This window comes from Pipistrellus kuhlii, unplaced genomic scaffold (assembly GCF_014108245.1).
Source record: "Pipistrellus kuhlii isolate mPipKuh1 unplaced genomic scaffold, mPipKuh1.p scaffold_m20_p_19, whole genome shotgun sequence".
NCBI lineage: Eukaryota > Metazoa > Chordata > Mammalia > Chiroptera > Vespertilionidae > Pipistrellus > Pipistrellus kuhlii.
The window spans coordinates 6588125-6603202 of NW_023425504.1; the positions used below are offsets into that span (position 1 = coordinate 6588125).

General features: G+C 39.6%; 1 protein-coding gene across 1 annotated transcript; it reads left to right on the forward strand.

Moving 5' to 3' along the window:
• Positions 1-744: 744 nt before the first annotated feature.
• LOC123652575 lies at positions 745-2604 on the forward strand. Its single transcript, XM_045583447.1, is given in 3 exon segments — positions 745-955; positions 958-1065; positions 1911-2604. Coding segments are annotated over 3 exon segments (624 nt in total). The 3' UTR covers positions 2216-2604.
• The last annotated feature ends 12474 nt before the right edge of the window (positions 2605-15078 follow it).

The window sequence follows — 15078 nt, forward strand, 5'->3', positions numbered from 1 at the left end:
ATTCATCACCATAAAGGCAAAGCTCACTGAGGCCCCAGAACCAAGGCTACCAGATGTGATGCAGGACTGTAATCTTTTTGTTCATAAGAATAGTGCGGTAGCTCTAGGAGTTCTAACCCAGGACTTTGTATCCTGGCAAAAATAAAAACCCAGTAGCCTATCTCTTGGAGCAGATTGACTTGGTTGCCTCTGGGTGGCCTCCATGTTTCAGGGGCCTTGCAGCCATGGCATTGCTAGTCAAGGAAGCAGATAAGCTTACCTTAGGACAAAACTTAAATGTAAAAGTACTTCATGCTGTTGTCACCTTGATGGAATCAAGGTGGTAGCACTGGCTGACTCATGCTAGAATGACTCAGTATCAAGGGCTGTTATGTGCAAGTCCGTGGGTATGATTAGAAGCAGTGAGAACCCTTAATCCTGCCACCTTTTTACCCATCACTTAGGGGGCCCTGAGCATGATTGCCTGGAAGTCCTAGAGGAGGTTTACTCCAGCCGGCCAGATCTAACAGACAGCCCCCTACAAAACCCAGACTTAGTATTGTTCACGGATGACAGTAGCTTCTTAGATGAAGGAAAAAGATGAGCTGGATATGCAGTGGTATCAAACTTTGAGACAAACGAGGCACAGGCCCTGCTTGAAGGATGGTCAGTGCAGAGGACAGAACAAGTAAGAACCCTAGAACTCAGTAGGAATAAGCGTGCCAACATCTACACGGACTCACGCTATGCCTTTGCTACCCTCATATGCATGGGGCCATATATAAGGAAAGAGGGCTCCTGAAAGCTGGAGGAAAAGGAATAACAAATCAGAATGTGATTTTAAAGTTACTAGAAGCAGTCTGGGAGCCCAAGGAAATATCCATCATCCATTGTAAAGGTCATCATAAGGAGAAAGACTCAGTGTCAGAAGGAAACCCATGTGCTGATACCCAAGCCAAGCTGGCTGTTAAGGATAAGTAGCACCGTCATGAATCATGTTGGCCCCCGAATTACCTGAACCTCCAAAATACACTTCTCATAAAAAAAGATTGGGCCCAGCAAGAAGAAGGCAAGAGAACAAAGGAAGTCTGGTGGATACTCCCAGATCATAAGCTCTATGTCCCAGAACAGTTAGCCCATAAGGTAGTCCTCCAGTAGCATGAACTTACTTATTTAGGGAAGACTTCCCTAAAAGCTTTGTTAGGCATATACTACCTAATTGCCTGTCTTCCCTCCTTGTGTGCCTCAGTCTCACAGTGTTGCCTCCTTTGTGTGAAGAACAATGCCAAACAGGGTTCTGTGGGACCGATGGGAACTCAGCACTGTGGGCAAGCTCCCTTTGAGGACTTAGAAATAGATTTTACAGAGATAGGGCCTCGCAGAGGAAATCAATACCTACTAGTCTTTGTTTGCACCATTTTAGGCTGGGTTGAGGCATATCCCGCTCACAGCAGAAAAGGCTACAGAAGTCACTAAGGCATTGCTGAGGGATATAATTCCATGATATGTAATTCCTCTGGCCATAGGGTCCAATAATGTCCCAGCCTTTATAGCAGAAATAGGACAACAGGTAGTTAAGGCTTTAGAAATTTTAATGGAACCTACATACACTTTATAGGCCTCAGAGTTCAGGGAAAGTAGAGCACATGAACTGGACTCTAAAGCAGGCTATGGCTAAACTATGCCAAGAGACAACCTTACCCTGAACTGATATCTTGCCTCTTGTCCTCCTGGGGATACACTGTGCCCCGAGGGCCAGGGTAGGTTTCTTTCCCTTTGAAATTTTATATGGTAGATCCTTCCCTTAATTCGGCCAAAGGGAGATTTGGGGAAAATAGGGAACTTAGAAATCCAGAAGCAATTACAAGGACTTGGAAAAACTGTCTTTGAGGTCCACAGATGGGTTACTGAATGGTTACCCATTTCTCTAGAAATAGTCGTACATCCTTATAAACCTGGAGACCATGTTTGGTTAAAGGATTGGAAAAAGGAGCCCCTCAAGCCTACCTGGAAAGGACCCTATCCATTCATATCAACCACACCCACAGCTCTCAAGGTTTCAGGACTGAACACCTGGATCCATCACTCCCGGATAAAAGCAGCCCACCAGCCAAGTGACAACCAGCCTCAGTGGAAAGTGACCTCTGACCAGAAACACTCCCTGCGAATCACATTCAAGAAGACAACTGACCTGGATGATGAACCTGCTACAAGGAATTCAGAAACACCCTGCTGAATTATTTCTTACACTAATATTTCTTTCTTATCTTTTCCTAAAGGCTATATGCTCTGGTATTTCTGGATAATCATTGTTTTTATCTTTATAATAATTCATATTTTGTCTTTTTATGAGTGCCACCAGAACCCGAGACTAGTACCGGGAGGAGAACTCATCTGCCCTTTCTGGGACACAGAAGCACCATAAAATTACAGCTTTCTATGCAGCAAAGGAGCAAGATGAAGCTAAGGTTAATTCTTTTACTGTTATGGAACTCTCTTAATTTCGACCACTCCCAGGTCTACACTCTGCCTCTTGAGAGCCTTCTAAGTCCTCATTATCTCTACTAAATGCTTAACCTCACCCTCTCCCTCTTAAATCAGACCAACCCAGCCTTAGCCAGGGAGTGCTGGATTGCCTTTTCTTCTCTTCTTCAGCATATCTAGCTGTCCTTATACCATCTTAGGTGATTATCCTAATCAAACCTCCTTTCTCTTTCATACCTATGTTCAATCTCTTGCTAAAGTGGCTTCATTTTCTCTCCAAGTCACAGGCCCTATCTCGCTACACACCTCACTACTAGCCCAGGCCCCTTTATGTTTTACAAGATCACAGTGCAATACATCAATGAGTGACCTCCCATCCTCTTCTTGCAACACCACAGTCAAATTAGAACTGCCAAACACCTATTGCTCTTAACAGATTGACTACCAGGTCTCCCCAAAAGCCAATGGTCATTTTTTACTTCTTATTCAACAGTCCAGGCCCGAGGCTTCAATTTTTCTCTCCTTCCCCTTTTACTTTTTCCTTGAATAACACCTCATGCTAGTATCCCTGCCCATTTTAACTGCAAGAGACTCTCAACCTCTTCTGTCACCTCTTATCAGAAGTGCCATGGCAGCCACCCTCTCCGTTTGGAGCATAGAATCAGGACAGAGACCCCCCCCCCCCAATACCCTGCAACTCACCTTTTTTCTTTACATCTTTAAACTTGTCTCCATAATCAGGGAATCTTCCTCTGTGGACAAAACACATATATCTTTCTCCCCACAAACTGGACAGGGACTTGCACTCTCATCTATCTCTCACCCAACGTAGACATAGCCCCCAACAATCATTCTTTGCCTGTCCCAGTAACACACCATATCCAATATAAAAGAGCAGTCCAGCTAATCCCTCTCCTTATAATACTTGGCATTACAGCAGGGGTAAACACTGGAATAGGGGGACTGGCAACTTCCCTCTTCTACTATCAGAGCCTATCCAAAGACCTTGCTGACAGCTTAGAAGAAATAGCCCAAAGTATTGTTGTGTACAGGATCAGATTGACTCACTAAAAGCTGTTACTCTCTAGAATCAAAGAGGTCTAGACCTTCTCACAGCAGAGAAATGAGTATTGTGCCTGCTCCTTGAATAAGAGTGCTGTTTTTATACCAACCAGTCTGGTATTGTAAGGGATGGGACCAATAAACTAGCTGATCGAGCTTCAAAAGTAAGACAGGAGTTATCTGAGACCTGGGCTGCATGGGGTTAGGGGTTGTCTGGAAATGGCTCCTTCCATTGACAGGACCACTGTTAATGCTATTCATAGCCATAACCTTAAGATAATGTCTTCTAAATCTGTTAACTTGCTGTATCTCATCTCAACTAGATGCCTTTAAACTTTAAATGGTCCTACAGACCAGAAGAATTCCCTACAAACCTCTCCAAGAGGAAGAAACAAGATGCTAACCCCTTGGTCACCACCCTTATCAGCAGGAAGCAACTAAGAGCAGTTGTTGTCCCCGTTCATTATAACATTCCATAGTGGTTGTACCACAAGGCTAAGAGAAACTTGTGGGACAAGTGGGAGGGATGGGGGGTAAGAAAGCTAAAAAGGCTAATTCCAACATAACCCTGATATTTGGGGGCTAGCAATCTGAATCTGTGCCAGCAATCCCAGTGTACATTCTTGATAACCTATAATTAAGTCACTGCCTCTTTCCCAGAAACTGGCCTTACAAAGTCTGTTACCTAAATACAGAGGCCATAAACTCTGAACAATGCACAGTCCTGGAGGGCAGGGGTTATTAGTGCTGGCGCCAGGTCAGACCATCAGATATGGTCTCAAAACCCCCAACACCTGGGGCCTTTTTGCAAAGCCCATGAAGGGACCAGAAGCATAATCCATATTTGAGGGACAAAGATCCAAGAAAGATATAAAAGATAAGCCCCCTGCATGTTACTTTACTCAGATTTGGGAAGTTATTCTGTTGAGTCTACCAGCATAATAAAGAGTGTAACTTCTTTTTGCTAAAGTGTTGCTTGGTTTTTCTCTGGTCTTCTGCAACAATACAAGCTGCCCAGGTTCTCCAACTGTGTTGCCAGTTTTTTGCCATTTTCACCACTCTCTTCACAATTATTAAATACTAGTGACCCGTTGCAGGAATATTCCTGCAAGACTTCCAGCAGGCTTCCCTCCTGCCACTGACACCTCTTCCACCCCCACACCTCTTCCACTGCAGAGCCCATCCCGCCCATCCTGCCTGCCCCACCCCGCCCGCCCCACCCATAGCCATCACTATCACTGTCTCCAAAGCCACACTCTGCCACCACCACTGCAGACCCCACCCCTCCCACCTGACCCACCATGCCCACCACCTCCACTGTGCACCTCACTTTGCCCTGCCCCCGATGCGCTGCCAGGGCTTTCCCTCCAGCAGCCACAGCGGCCTTGCTTTCCACTTTCCCTCCCTCTTTCTTCTATGCTGTCTTCAGTCTTCACTCCTCCTGCCCTCTGCATATGAAAATTAACCGCCATCTTTGTTGGGTTAATTTGCATATTTGCTCTGATTGGGCTGGTGAGTGTGCCTGGTGGGTGTGGTTTGTGTAGTGGAGTGATGGTTAATTTACATATTAATCTATTATTATTAAATACTATTTCTGCATTTGCAACAAATGTTTTTCTTTTAAGGATTTCACTCTCAAAGCTAAAGTGCCCAAGTGTTTATTTTTTCTAGTATATAGCATATTCTAATGTTGCCCTTTAGCCATCACATACCTAATTTCCACTATTAGTCATTATTTTAAGATGTGTAACTTGTCTACAGAAAATTGCTCTATAAAAACACCTAAACAACAAGTTTTTCTTTAGCAAGGAAATCTTAAGATGATGAAATGTTTATAAAAAGATAATGAATAGTCTTTAATAGCTTTGACTACTTTTCTGGGCTCATAAAAATGAAAAAAAAAAAAAGAGTTGTTGAGGTTTTGATATCCCCCCCCCATTTTTTCTCTTCTATTTTGTAGAAATAAAAGACAACCTATTAGGCCTCCATCTAGAGCAGACCTCTTTCTAACTTCTTTGCCCTTATAAATCAGGCAATAAAGAGGTGAGAATCAGTTCCAGATTTGTTGCACCTTTCTCTCCTAGAATCATTGGCTTTAGAAGAAAATACAGTGCTGTTTGTAGTCATTATTTGTTAAAGGAAAGGTCTCATTAATGTTCCCTTTTAAAATTCTGCCCTTGGGGCATTAAGTGGTGAAAGAGCATGAGCTCTTAAGAGAAAGCACAAAATTCAAATCCTGACTCCAGACTTAGCCTAGTTTTTCTTGGGCCTACAATAGGAACTACACACATTGTATGGGTAAGTGGGGATAAGGCACAGGATATTATTTAACAGAGTGTCGTTTACTTAGTAAGCACACAATAAATAGTAGCCAAAGTCATGATGATGGTGGCTAGGATTTCTTTCTTTGAGAACAAAAATATAAAACTCATCAGGGACAAGTAGTTTGGCAGAATGTGTAAATCTGTGTAAAGCAAGGTTCTTATTAATCTAATTCCAAGAATGGTTGGGAAACACAATTAACCTTTGATCTTTCTGAGTCCTAAGTTTTGTGAAGGTGGTAAAAGGGAAGGAAAATATAACAATCAATGCAAAAATAACTTTACCTTTTGGCCAGACTCCTGTGTTAATACCAACTCAAGGTAAATTTATATATGTAATGCCTAAAGGAAAGCCCCTAAATAAGTATCAAGAGACATCTAATGGCCTTATAATAGTATGTGAATAAAACCTCACAGAATAATGCTATAGAAAACCCCACTCCCCCATCAAATATCATTCCAATCCCTATCACCGGGAATAACATAAAATTTTCTAACTGATTTGATCCAAGCTTCAATGATACAGAGGATGAGTTTGCATATAGTACTATTGTGCTGAAAGACCTTGGCACAGAAGAACAAGATATGATGTTCCTGAGTTAATTCAACCCATTCTGGTCACCTTGTGGATGTGTGTTGATACAGTTCATCACTTATATAATTCATCCTATTTAGCCAGCAACACTAAAATGAATTCTTGACAGTGACTCGGTTTGGTTGTTGCATTTGCAAGCAAAACACACTCCACTTCCTCAATATTGGCTGCTTATTGGAGGCTCTTAGATCTGACAACACAACAGAGAACTTCATAAAGAAAGTCTCATGATAGCTGTTATTTATTATGCAAATTCTGCCTGCCATGGCAACATTGCATCCAGAAGTTTGCTTTATTTGCACTAGGACATGGCCTGCATATTCAAAGAATGCAGCCATACATTATGCCTACATATTACAAAGATTTTGTTTTCCTTGACACTTACAGGAGAATAAACTGCAATTAATATAGCCTGTTTAAGCAGACAGCACCCAATTAGTTATCATCCATTTTCAGATAGGGATGCTAGACAAAAACCATGGAGCTGGGTTCCTTATTCAAAAGGAAAATACATCCAAACTACAGGTTTTCAAAGACACATTTAACTCACAATGGCAAGGATACTCACTTAGCCTTTAATGTGAAATGGAGTGTTAATTTTTCTCTGTCACCTCTTAATTGCTTCCTTATTATACTGTTCAAGCAGTTAATTGCTAGACTGAGTGAAAGAGTGTTTTCAGGGGGAAGGAAATGCCACAGCATGAAAAAAAAAAAATAGAAGCAGTTCACTAAAGTAATTGGGTCTGATATAACATTGGCTATGGTATTCCTTTTAATGGTATCTACAAAAATTAATAGGCAAAGAAATTGTTTGTGATCGGGAAGGTAGAGAAAGATTAAATCTGTTGGCATGCTTGCATGTGATTTTCATCGCTGTCATTTACCAATCAAGCAAGCAAACTCTCCCATGCCATTCCCACTTGGCCCATATGTAGGCTTCTGCCCCATGTGTGATGCAGATGGAGACATCTCTACAAGCCAGCTATTCCTAGTGCAGAAACTGGTTCCAGGGAGTCTTGTGGACATTTTCTTGCTGCTTTCTCTGGGTTAACTCTTCACAGTATAACTGAGAGGGAAGAGAAGGCTGAAAGCAATTGTGTCTTATGCTTCTCACTGCTTTGGAGCTTTCTGTACAATTCCATTTGTCCCTTACAGAATTGACCCTTCCTTTTAGTACAATAAAAAAATGAGAGTTGATACTGTCAGAGCTCAATTTGGAATGGATGAAGAAATGGATGATCAGAAGAAAAAGCAAAAATTACAGACATTTCTCTACACAACAAAACATAGATCACTGGCTTTAATGAGGATGTTTTCATGCCAGTATTAGAGAATACACAACAAGTATTGTTTTCTACATCCTTTAATTTTATTACAGTATAGCAATAATTAATGAAGAAAGATGGTAAATAAAACATTTGCTTTAATAATGAAGTTAGAATAGAGATTTTTATTTGTATTGCATTTTAATTGTGATCAAAAGAAATAATGTTGAATCTTAATTTTAACTTCCCAAATATAGAAAAAATGTAAACCATTTACTGAATTGTGTTCATTGCCATTTACTCAATGATTAATTCATTAGTCTCACTATTCTCTGTTCTTGTTTGTTTACTGTATTCAAGTCTGCTGATTTTCCCCTGGTTGAGGGACCAAGAAAGTGATCAGGGGTGGATTCCTTCTATGATTGGAACAATAATATAAAATTGAAACAATAACCCTCTTCTAAAGATGCAGGAGTAAATTCAATCCTGAAGTAGACAGTGCTCAATTATAAGATAATGAGCAAGTAAATAATATATTCAATATAAACATCACAAAGAAAATTGTCTAGGCTTTGAATTCCTCTGCATATGATTGCAGGACAAATTATCTAGAACAGTGGTTCTTAAACCAGATCCATTTATGGTAATCAGGGGTCCATATACAACATAAAATACTGCATTAGAATTGTATGTGTATGTCAGTCACTGTATATTTTTTCTGAGTAGGTTCATAGCTTTCATATTAGTTTTCATGCTGTATAAAAATTACCACAAATTGAATAGCTTGAAACAACACCCACATTTATCTTACAGTTTCTCATGGTCTGTAGTTTGCACATGGCTTACCAGGATCCTCTGTAAGAATACTATCAAGGTGTGAGCCAGAATTCTGTTCTTATTTCCAGGCTTTATTGGGGAAGGGTCTGTTTCCAAGTTAAATGTGGTTGTTGAAAGAATTCATTTTCTTGTGGTTTTAGCAGTCATGGCAGCTTGATTAATCAAAATGAACAAGAGAGTGAGACCCTAGATTCAGTCTGAAAGTAAGAGGGAGTCTTATATAAGGTAATATAGTCACTGGAGTGACAGCTCATCAATTTTTCCATACTGGTTATAAGCAAGCCACATGTTCTGTACATACTCAAGAGGAAGGGAGTATATGAGGCAATGAACACCAGGAGGCATGGAAAATGGGGGCCACCTTAGCTTTTTCAATTTCGAATGAATCTAAGATTTTTAAAAAGGTTCTAAATCACTGGTCTTGTCTACAGAGTATAAATGTATTATTATTTAGTTCCAAGTCGCAGATCACCACAAAACCTAGTGTCTTGAAATAAAAATAATCACTTATTACATCTCATAGTTTTTGTGGGTCAGGAATTTAGACAAAGCAGTGTAGATGGCTTGCATCTGATCCACAATGTCTGAGTCCTTAGCTAGAAAACTCAATGACTAGGAGCTGAATTCTTCTGAAGGTTCATTCACTCCAGTGGTTCATGCTTGTTATTGGTTAGGGGCCTTGGTTATTGTCCACATGTGTTTTTCTGTATGGACTCTTTATGGGCAAGTCTGGGCTTCCTCACAGCATGGTGCCTGAATTCCAAAAGTGATCATTTCAGGAATGAGCCAGAGAGAAAATGAGAGAGACAGACAGAGAGAAACAGCAGAAGCTGTATCATGTTTTCCTGACCTAACAAGGATTCCCATAGCTTCACCTCTAATCTATTCTATTGGTGTAAGCAGTTAAAAAGATTCACTCAGCTCCAAGATAAGAAAACACAAGCTTCACCTCTTATTGGCAAACAACATGGGATAAAAATGTGTGTGGGCCATTCTGGAAAACACAATTCACATCAACAAATGAATGAAGGCCTTCAATAAATAATTACTGGGCTCTTACCTTTTGTATAGGTAATTTCAACAAATATTTATTGAGCTGGAACTCCAAGACTCAAATTATCCTAGATAAATCCCAACACTAACCAGACACTTATGAAACCTCAGTATCTCACAGAAATTTGTCCTTTATCAGGGCCTTTTACCTTTAGCAGACACAGACTTTTCAATATCACAAATAAATGATTTTATCTTATAGTAGAAATGCTCCATAAATAATTTCTCTGCATTTTGTAATTATAGTACATCAATGATCATATGATTCATTACTTATTTCCTTATTCAGCACATGTTTATTGAATGCATACTACATGCCAGGTACTGTTCTGTACACAGGAATTGCAATGACAAACAAGGTAGACATTGTTCCTGCTTTCAGTCCAGTGGAGAAAACTGAAAACTAAACAAGAAATTATAATACACTGTGACAGATGATATGATGAGGGAAATATAGAATGCCATGGACTTGGGTCAGAAAAAATGGAAATAATGATTACCTAAAAATGTAAAATCTAGGTTCTATAAAGGCAAATACTCCCTACATTATATAATACTAGAGGCCTGGTGCATGAAATTTGGGCATGGGATGTGTGTGTCCCTCAGCTCAGCCTGCACCCTCTCTAATATGGGACCCCTCGAGGGCAGTCAGACATCCCTCTCACAATCCAGGACTGCTGGCTCCCAACCACTCACCTGCCTGCCTGCCTGATTGCCCCTAATTGCTTCTGCCTGCCAGCCTGATCAACCCCTAACCACTCCATTGTCAGCCTGATTGACACCTAACTGCTCCCTTGCTGGCCTGATTGTCCCTAACTGCCCTCCCCTGCCAGCCTGGTCACCCCTAAATGCCCTTCCCTGTTGGCCTGGTTGTTCCAACTTCCCTCCCCTACAGGCCTGGTCACTCTAACTGTGCTCCCCTGCAGGCCTGGTCACTCCCAACTGCCCTCCTCTGCTTGCCTGGTTGCCCCCAACTGCCCTCTTCTTCAGGCCTGGTTGCCCCGAAGTGCCCTCCCCTGCAGGCCTGATTGCCCCCAACTGCCCTCCCTTGCAGGCCTAGTCCCTCCCAACTGCCCTTCCCTGCAGGCCTGGTCCTTCCAAACTGCCCTCCCTTGCTGACCATCTTGTGTCCACATGGGGGTGACCATCTTTGACCACATGGGAGTGGCCATCTTGTGTATTGTAGTGATGGTCAGTTTGCATATTACCTCTTTATTATACAGGATAGGCACTTAATGAATGCCTTGGTTAATAGGTTAAATTCTATCACTCTCTTCTAAAACCTTCAATGATGTACAACCAGGACATTTAATAACTTAGGTGGATTGACATTGCTCTTCTTTTCCAGCCTCATCCAATACCACACCCTTCTAAAACACACTGTACTCTCACAATTTCTAAAACATGGTATGCCTTTTTACACTGCTACAACAATTTTCTTTGATGTTATTGTAGCCTAGTATGAGCTTCCTCCTTTGTACATGTTGCATGTCCTACCTTATTAATTCCAAAATGATTAATTAAAATGTTATGTACCTGAAGTCTTTCTTGACCAACTATACCTGAGCTGGAGTTAACTGCATAATTTCATTGGTTCCCACAGCACTAAGTTTAAACCACTTGTTTCACTTTGATTGGCGTTATAATTACTTCTGTATGTTTGTCACCTCACTTATTCATTCATTCACTTATAAACAAATATCTATTCAGTATATTATATACATTATACTAGATGCTGGGTTATAATGTATAAAAAATAGGCAATTTTGCTGCCCTTAGGAAACTATTCCACTGCTATTAGGACAATAATTCATTCAATGCAGTAGTGCAATGGTGAACAAATAAATGAATTGATATGGGGGTGAATGTTTTGAATCTTGAGTTTTCTGTCTCTCTGTGTGTCACTTTGTGTGTCTCTGTCTCTCTATGTCTCTATTTGTCTCTCTCTCTCTCTCTCTATATATATATATACATATATACATATATACATATATACATATATACATATATACACATATACATATGTATCACACAAAGACTATGATTTGAAACTAAGAAGATATGTTATTTTTTAAATGGATTAATTGGCCCAAGTCAAATGAGCCCAAGATGGATTGTTTTAAAGGTTCTGGTAATTATCATTTTAATGAATAGCTACATTGTCCTATATGAGTTGAAATGTATCATTCATATGAGTAGCTTAATTTACTCTAGCAAGTTACCATTGTGTGTATTACAGCTAGTCTACAGTTTTGCTAAATAAGTAGCACTGTTTGCATACATACATTTTCTCTGGTTTTATTGAGAAACAATTGCCATGCATTACTTTAGAAATTTAAGGTGTACAGCATGATGGTTTGATTTATGCATATTGTAAAATGATTACCACAGTAAGTTTAGTTAACAACCATTAGCTAATATATATGCAATAAAAAGAAAATGAATATTCTCCTTCTTATGAGAATAATCACAAATCTTAAAAATACATTAATGCAGAATGATATGTATAATACTAGTATTTCCCCATGATTTTCTTTCCTTCAGATGATAAATCCATGGACTATTTATCTTACTGTACATGTCATATTTCCTTCATTTTCACAACAAATTGTTCCTACTCTGTGGCATGCAATGCATTAAGCACAGCCTTGAAAAAACTCGCTCAAGTGATTAACTAGGAAAACAATGGAAGTTACTCCCATTAAACTATTATAAATCAATAGCAACAGACAGTGCCTTTTCCTCCTCCTCTCTAAAATAATTAAGGAATCAATTGTTATATCTTGATAAGTAGCAAAATGTCTCTCCTAGTCATCCCCTCTTCTGTATTGGCTTTGGTATGGTATTTCTGCCAATATGTGTGGTATTTCTGTCAAATGGGTCAAACAGGATAGGAAATTAATAAGCAAACATATATAGGACAAGATCAGTTTCATAAAAAAAGGCTTCCTTCAATATTCTACACTAGTGTGTAGTGCCAGTCCATGCCCTTGTCCTTGAAATATCTGCAAAATTAACATCCAGAAAAGATGACCTGTATTTCCATTGATAAATGGCATCATTATAATTTTCAGAGATACAAGTCACTATGCTCCTGACACCAAATGAAACACAACAATTTCAGCTAATGGCTAGTCCATTGTGTTAGGCAAGCACGTGGCCCCAAAACACACTGTCATTACAGATATTTTCAAAGTCTCATCCTAACCCCTAACCAAAGTTTTTTAAAATTAGCAATCCTTTTAACTACTGAACTTCTGATCAACATTTCCAAACCAATTAGCTATTAGGGCCTAACAACTCACTCATTAGAAGAGTTTTTTTCTGAGGAGTTATGCAAAGAATTGCTAATGCAGCTAGTTGCCCATTCTATTGCTTATCTTTTTAGTTTGTTGGTTGACTTAATCATTTAATACAAAGCTATTAACTGACAGGTTGAAATCCTGAATTGCATTCTGTAGGTTTTCAAAGCTTGCAGGAGTTTTGGTTCTTAGAAATTGCGTCCCTGGATTCATATGGGTTTAATGAACTAATAAATAACATCTGAACCTCTTTGTGACTTTTTTCTTCTGGCTAGAACATTAAGATGGCAAGGCTAGCTGAATATAAAACCACAAGAAACTCTGGCTATTGGCTATTAACCAGGCACTTTGAATGGAGAAAGGAAAATATAGGACCAGGAATTACTAATATATTTCCACTAGAGGTCTGCTGCATGAAATTCGTGCATGTGGGGGGTTTCCACTCAGCTCAGTCTGTACCCTCTCCAATATGGAGCATCTCTTTCACAAACCAGGACTATGGGCTCCCAACTGTTCACCTGCTTGCCTGATGATTGCCCCTAACCGCTTCTGCCTGCAAGCCTGATCACCCCTAACCGCTTCTGCCTGCCAGCCTGATCACCCCCTAACCACTCCCCTGCCAGCCTTGTCATCCCCAATTGCCCTCCCTTGCAGGCCTGGTCCCTCCCATCTGCCATCCTCTGCTGGCCTGATCACCCACAACTGTTCTCACTAGCTAACATTCTTGTGGTGGCCATCTTGTGTCCACATGGGGGTGGCCATCTTTAATCACATGGGGGTGACCATCTTGTGTATTGGAGTGATGGTCAATTTGCATATTACTCTTTTATTAGATAGGATTGTTCCAGAAAGTCTCCCAACTAACCACCAATTGTATCTGTCTAGTTTGTCAAAGGGATTTTCTTATCAAAATTGTTGAGAAGCATCAGAGTGTGTAATTTTTTTTTCAGTGTATGACCACTAAATAGTAGTGTGGGCAGGGATTATAACAATAATGGAATCAGTGCTTAGAGACAATAATACAACCATTATTTTATTTTTGGTGTTAGAGAGTTAGAGTTCTACAATAAACTGATATTTATAATCTACCCATCTGTTCTCTCCCTCTTCTCAAACTCAACTCATTCTATTATTATAGTTTAAAACATGTATTTCTCTAATATGTAGATATAAAATATTTTGAAAGCAGATGTCTTATTCATCCCAGTGTTCTCTCCCTATGTAGTAACATCTGGCACAGTGATTTTGACATGATAACTATTCAGTAAATTGCTTTATTTGTTTGTTTTAAAATTAATGAAAGGCAGAATGGACTATATGGGATAATACAGACATGAACCAAGACCCTAGGGACTGTGGAGGAGGGAAAAATGCTCAAATAAATTTATAATGAGACTAAAATGGGAGGGGAAAACCCTTAAGGAAAAAATACAATAATAGAGGATTTAGTGAATTCTAAAGGACTAATGAGATGTTATGATTTTAAGATGAATTAGTTTATTGGTTTTGAACATCTATATGGATCATGATGTTGCATAATGGTCATTGCTCAAAATGTTACTGATTCCCATCAGGACATGAACTTTGGGTCATATTTTCGAATATTGGTCATTGGTCTCTCCTGAGACACATGAGTTCTTTTATGAATAACTATCCATTTGGCAAACAGCAAACTAACAGGTTCAAGTTAGTTATAAAATCTGTAGCAAGAGAAATAGTTAGTCTTTGTTCTTCAATGCAAAAGGTTTCTTTCATATTCCAAAATCTTTAACTCTAGAACCAAATTTGGGTTCCCATTTATAAATAAAAAACAGTACAAATGAATAAATCATGTCTCTCCATAAAGCTAATGATACAAAGAAGGAGAAGGGAGAGCAGTTTAAAAATACGCATCCAGACTCTGGATACACTGGTGTTCATTGTCTTTCTAAACTTTATCAGCATATACTAAAAGTAATCACTGTTGTTTTTTAATCTACCTGCAAGTATGTGTCCATGGGTTATACACATATGCATACAAGTTTTTTTGGTTGATCTCATTCCACTAATACACTCACCCCTACCTTCCCTTCTGAGATTCAACAGTCTGTTTCATGCTTCTATGTCTCTGGACCAATTTTGTTTATTCTACATATGAGTGAGATCATGTAATATTTGTCTTTCTCTGATTGGCTTATTTT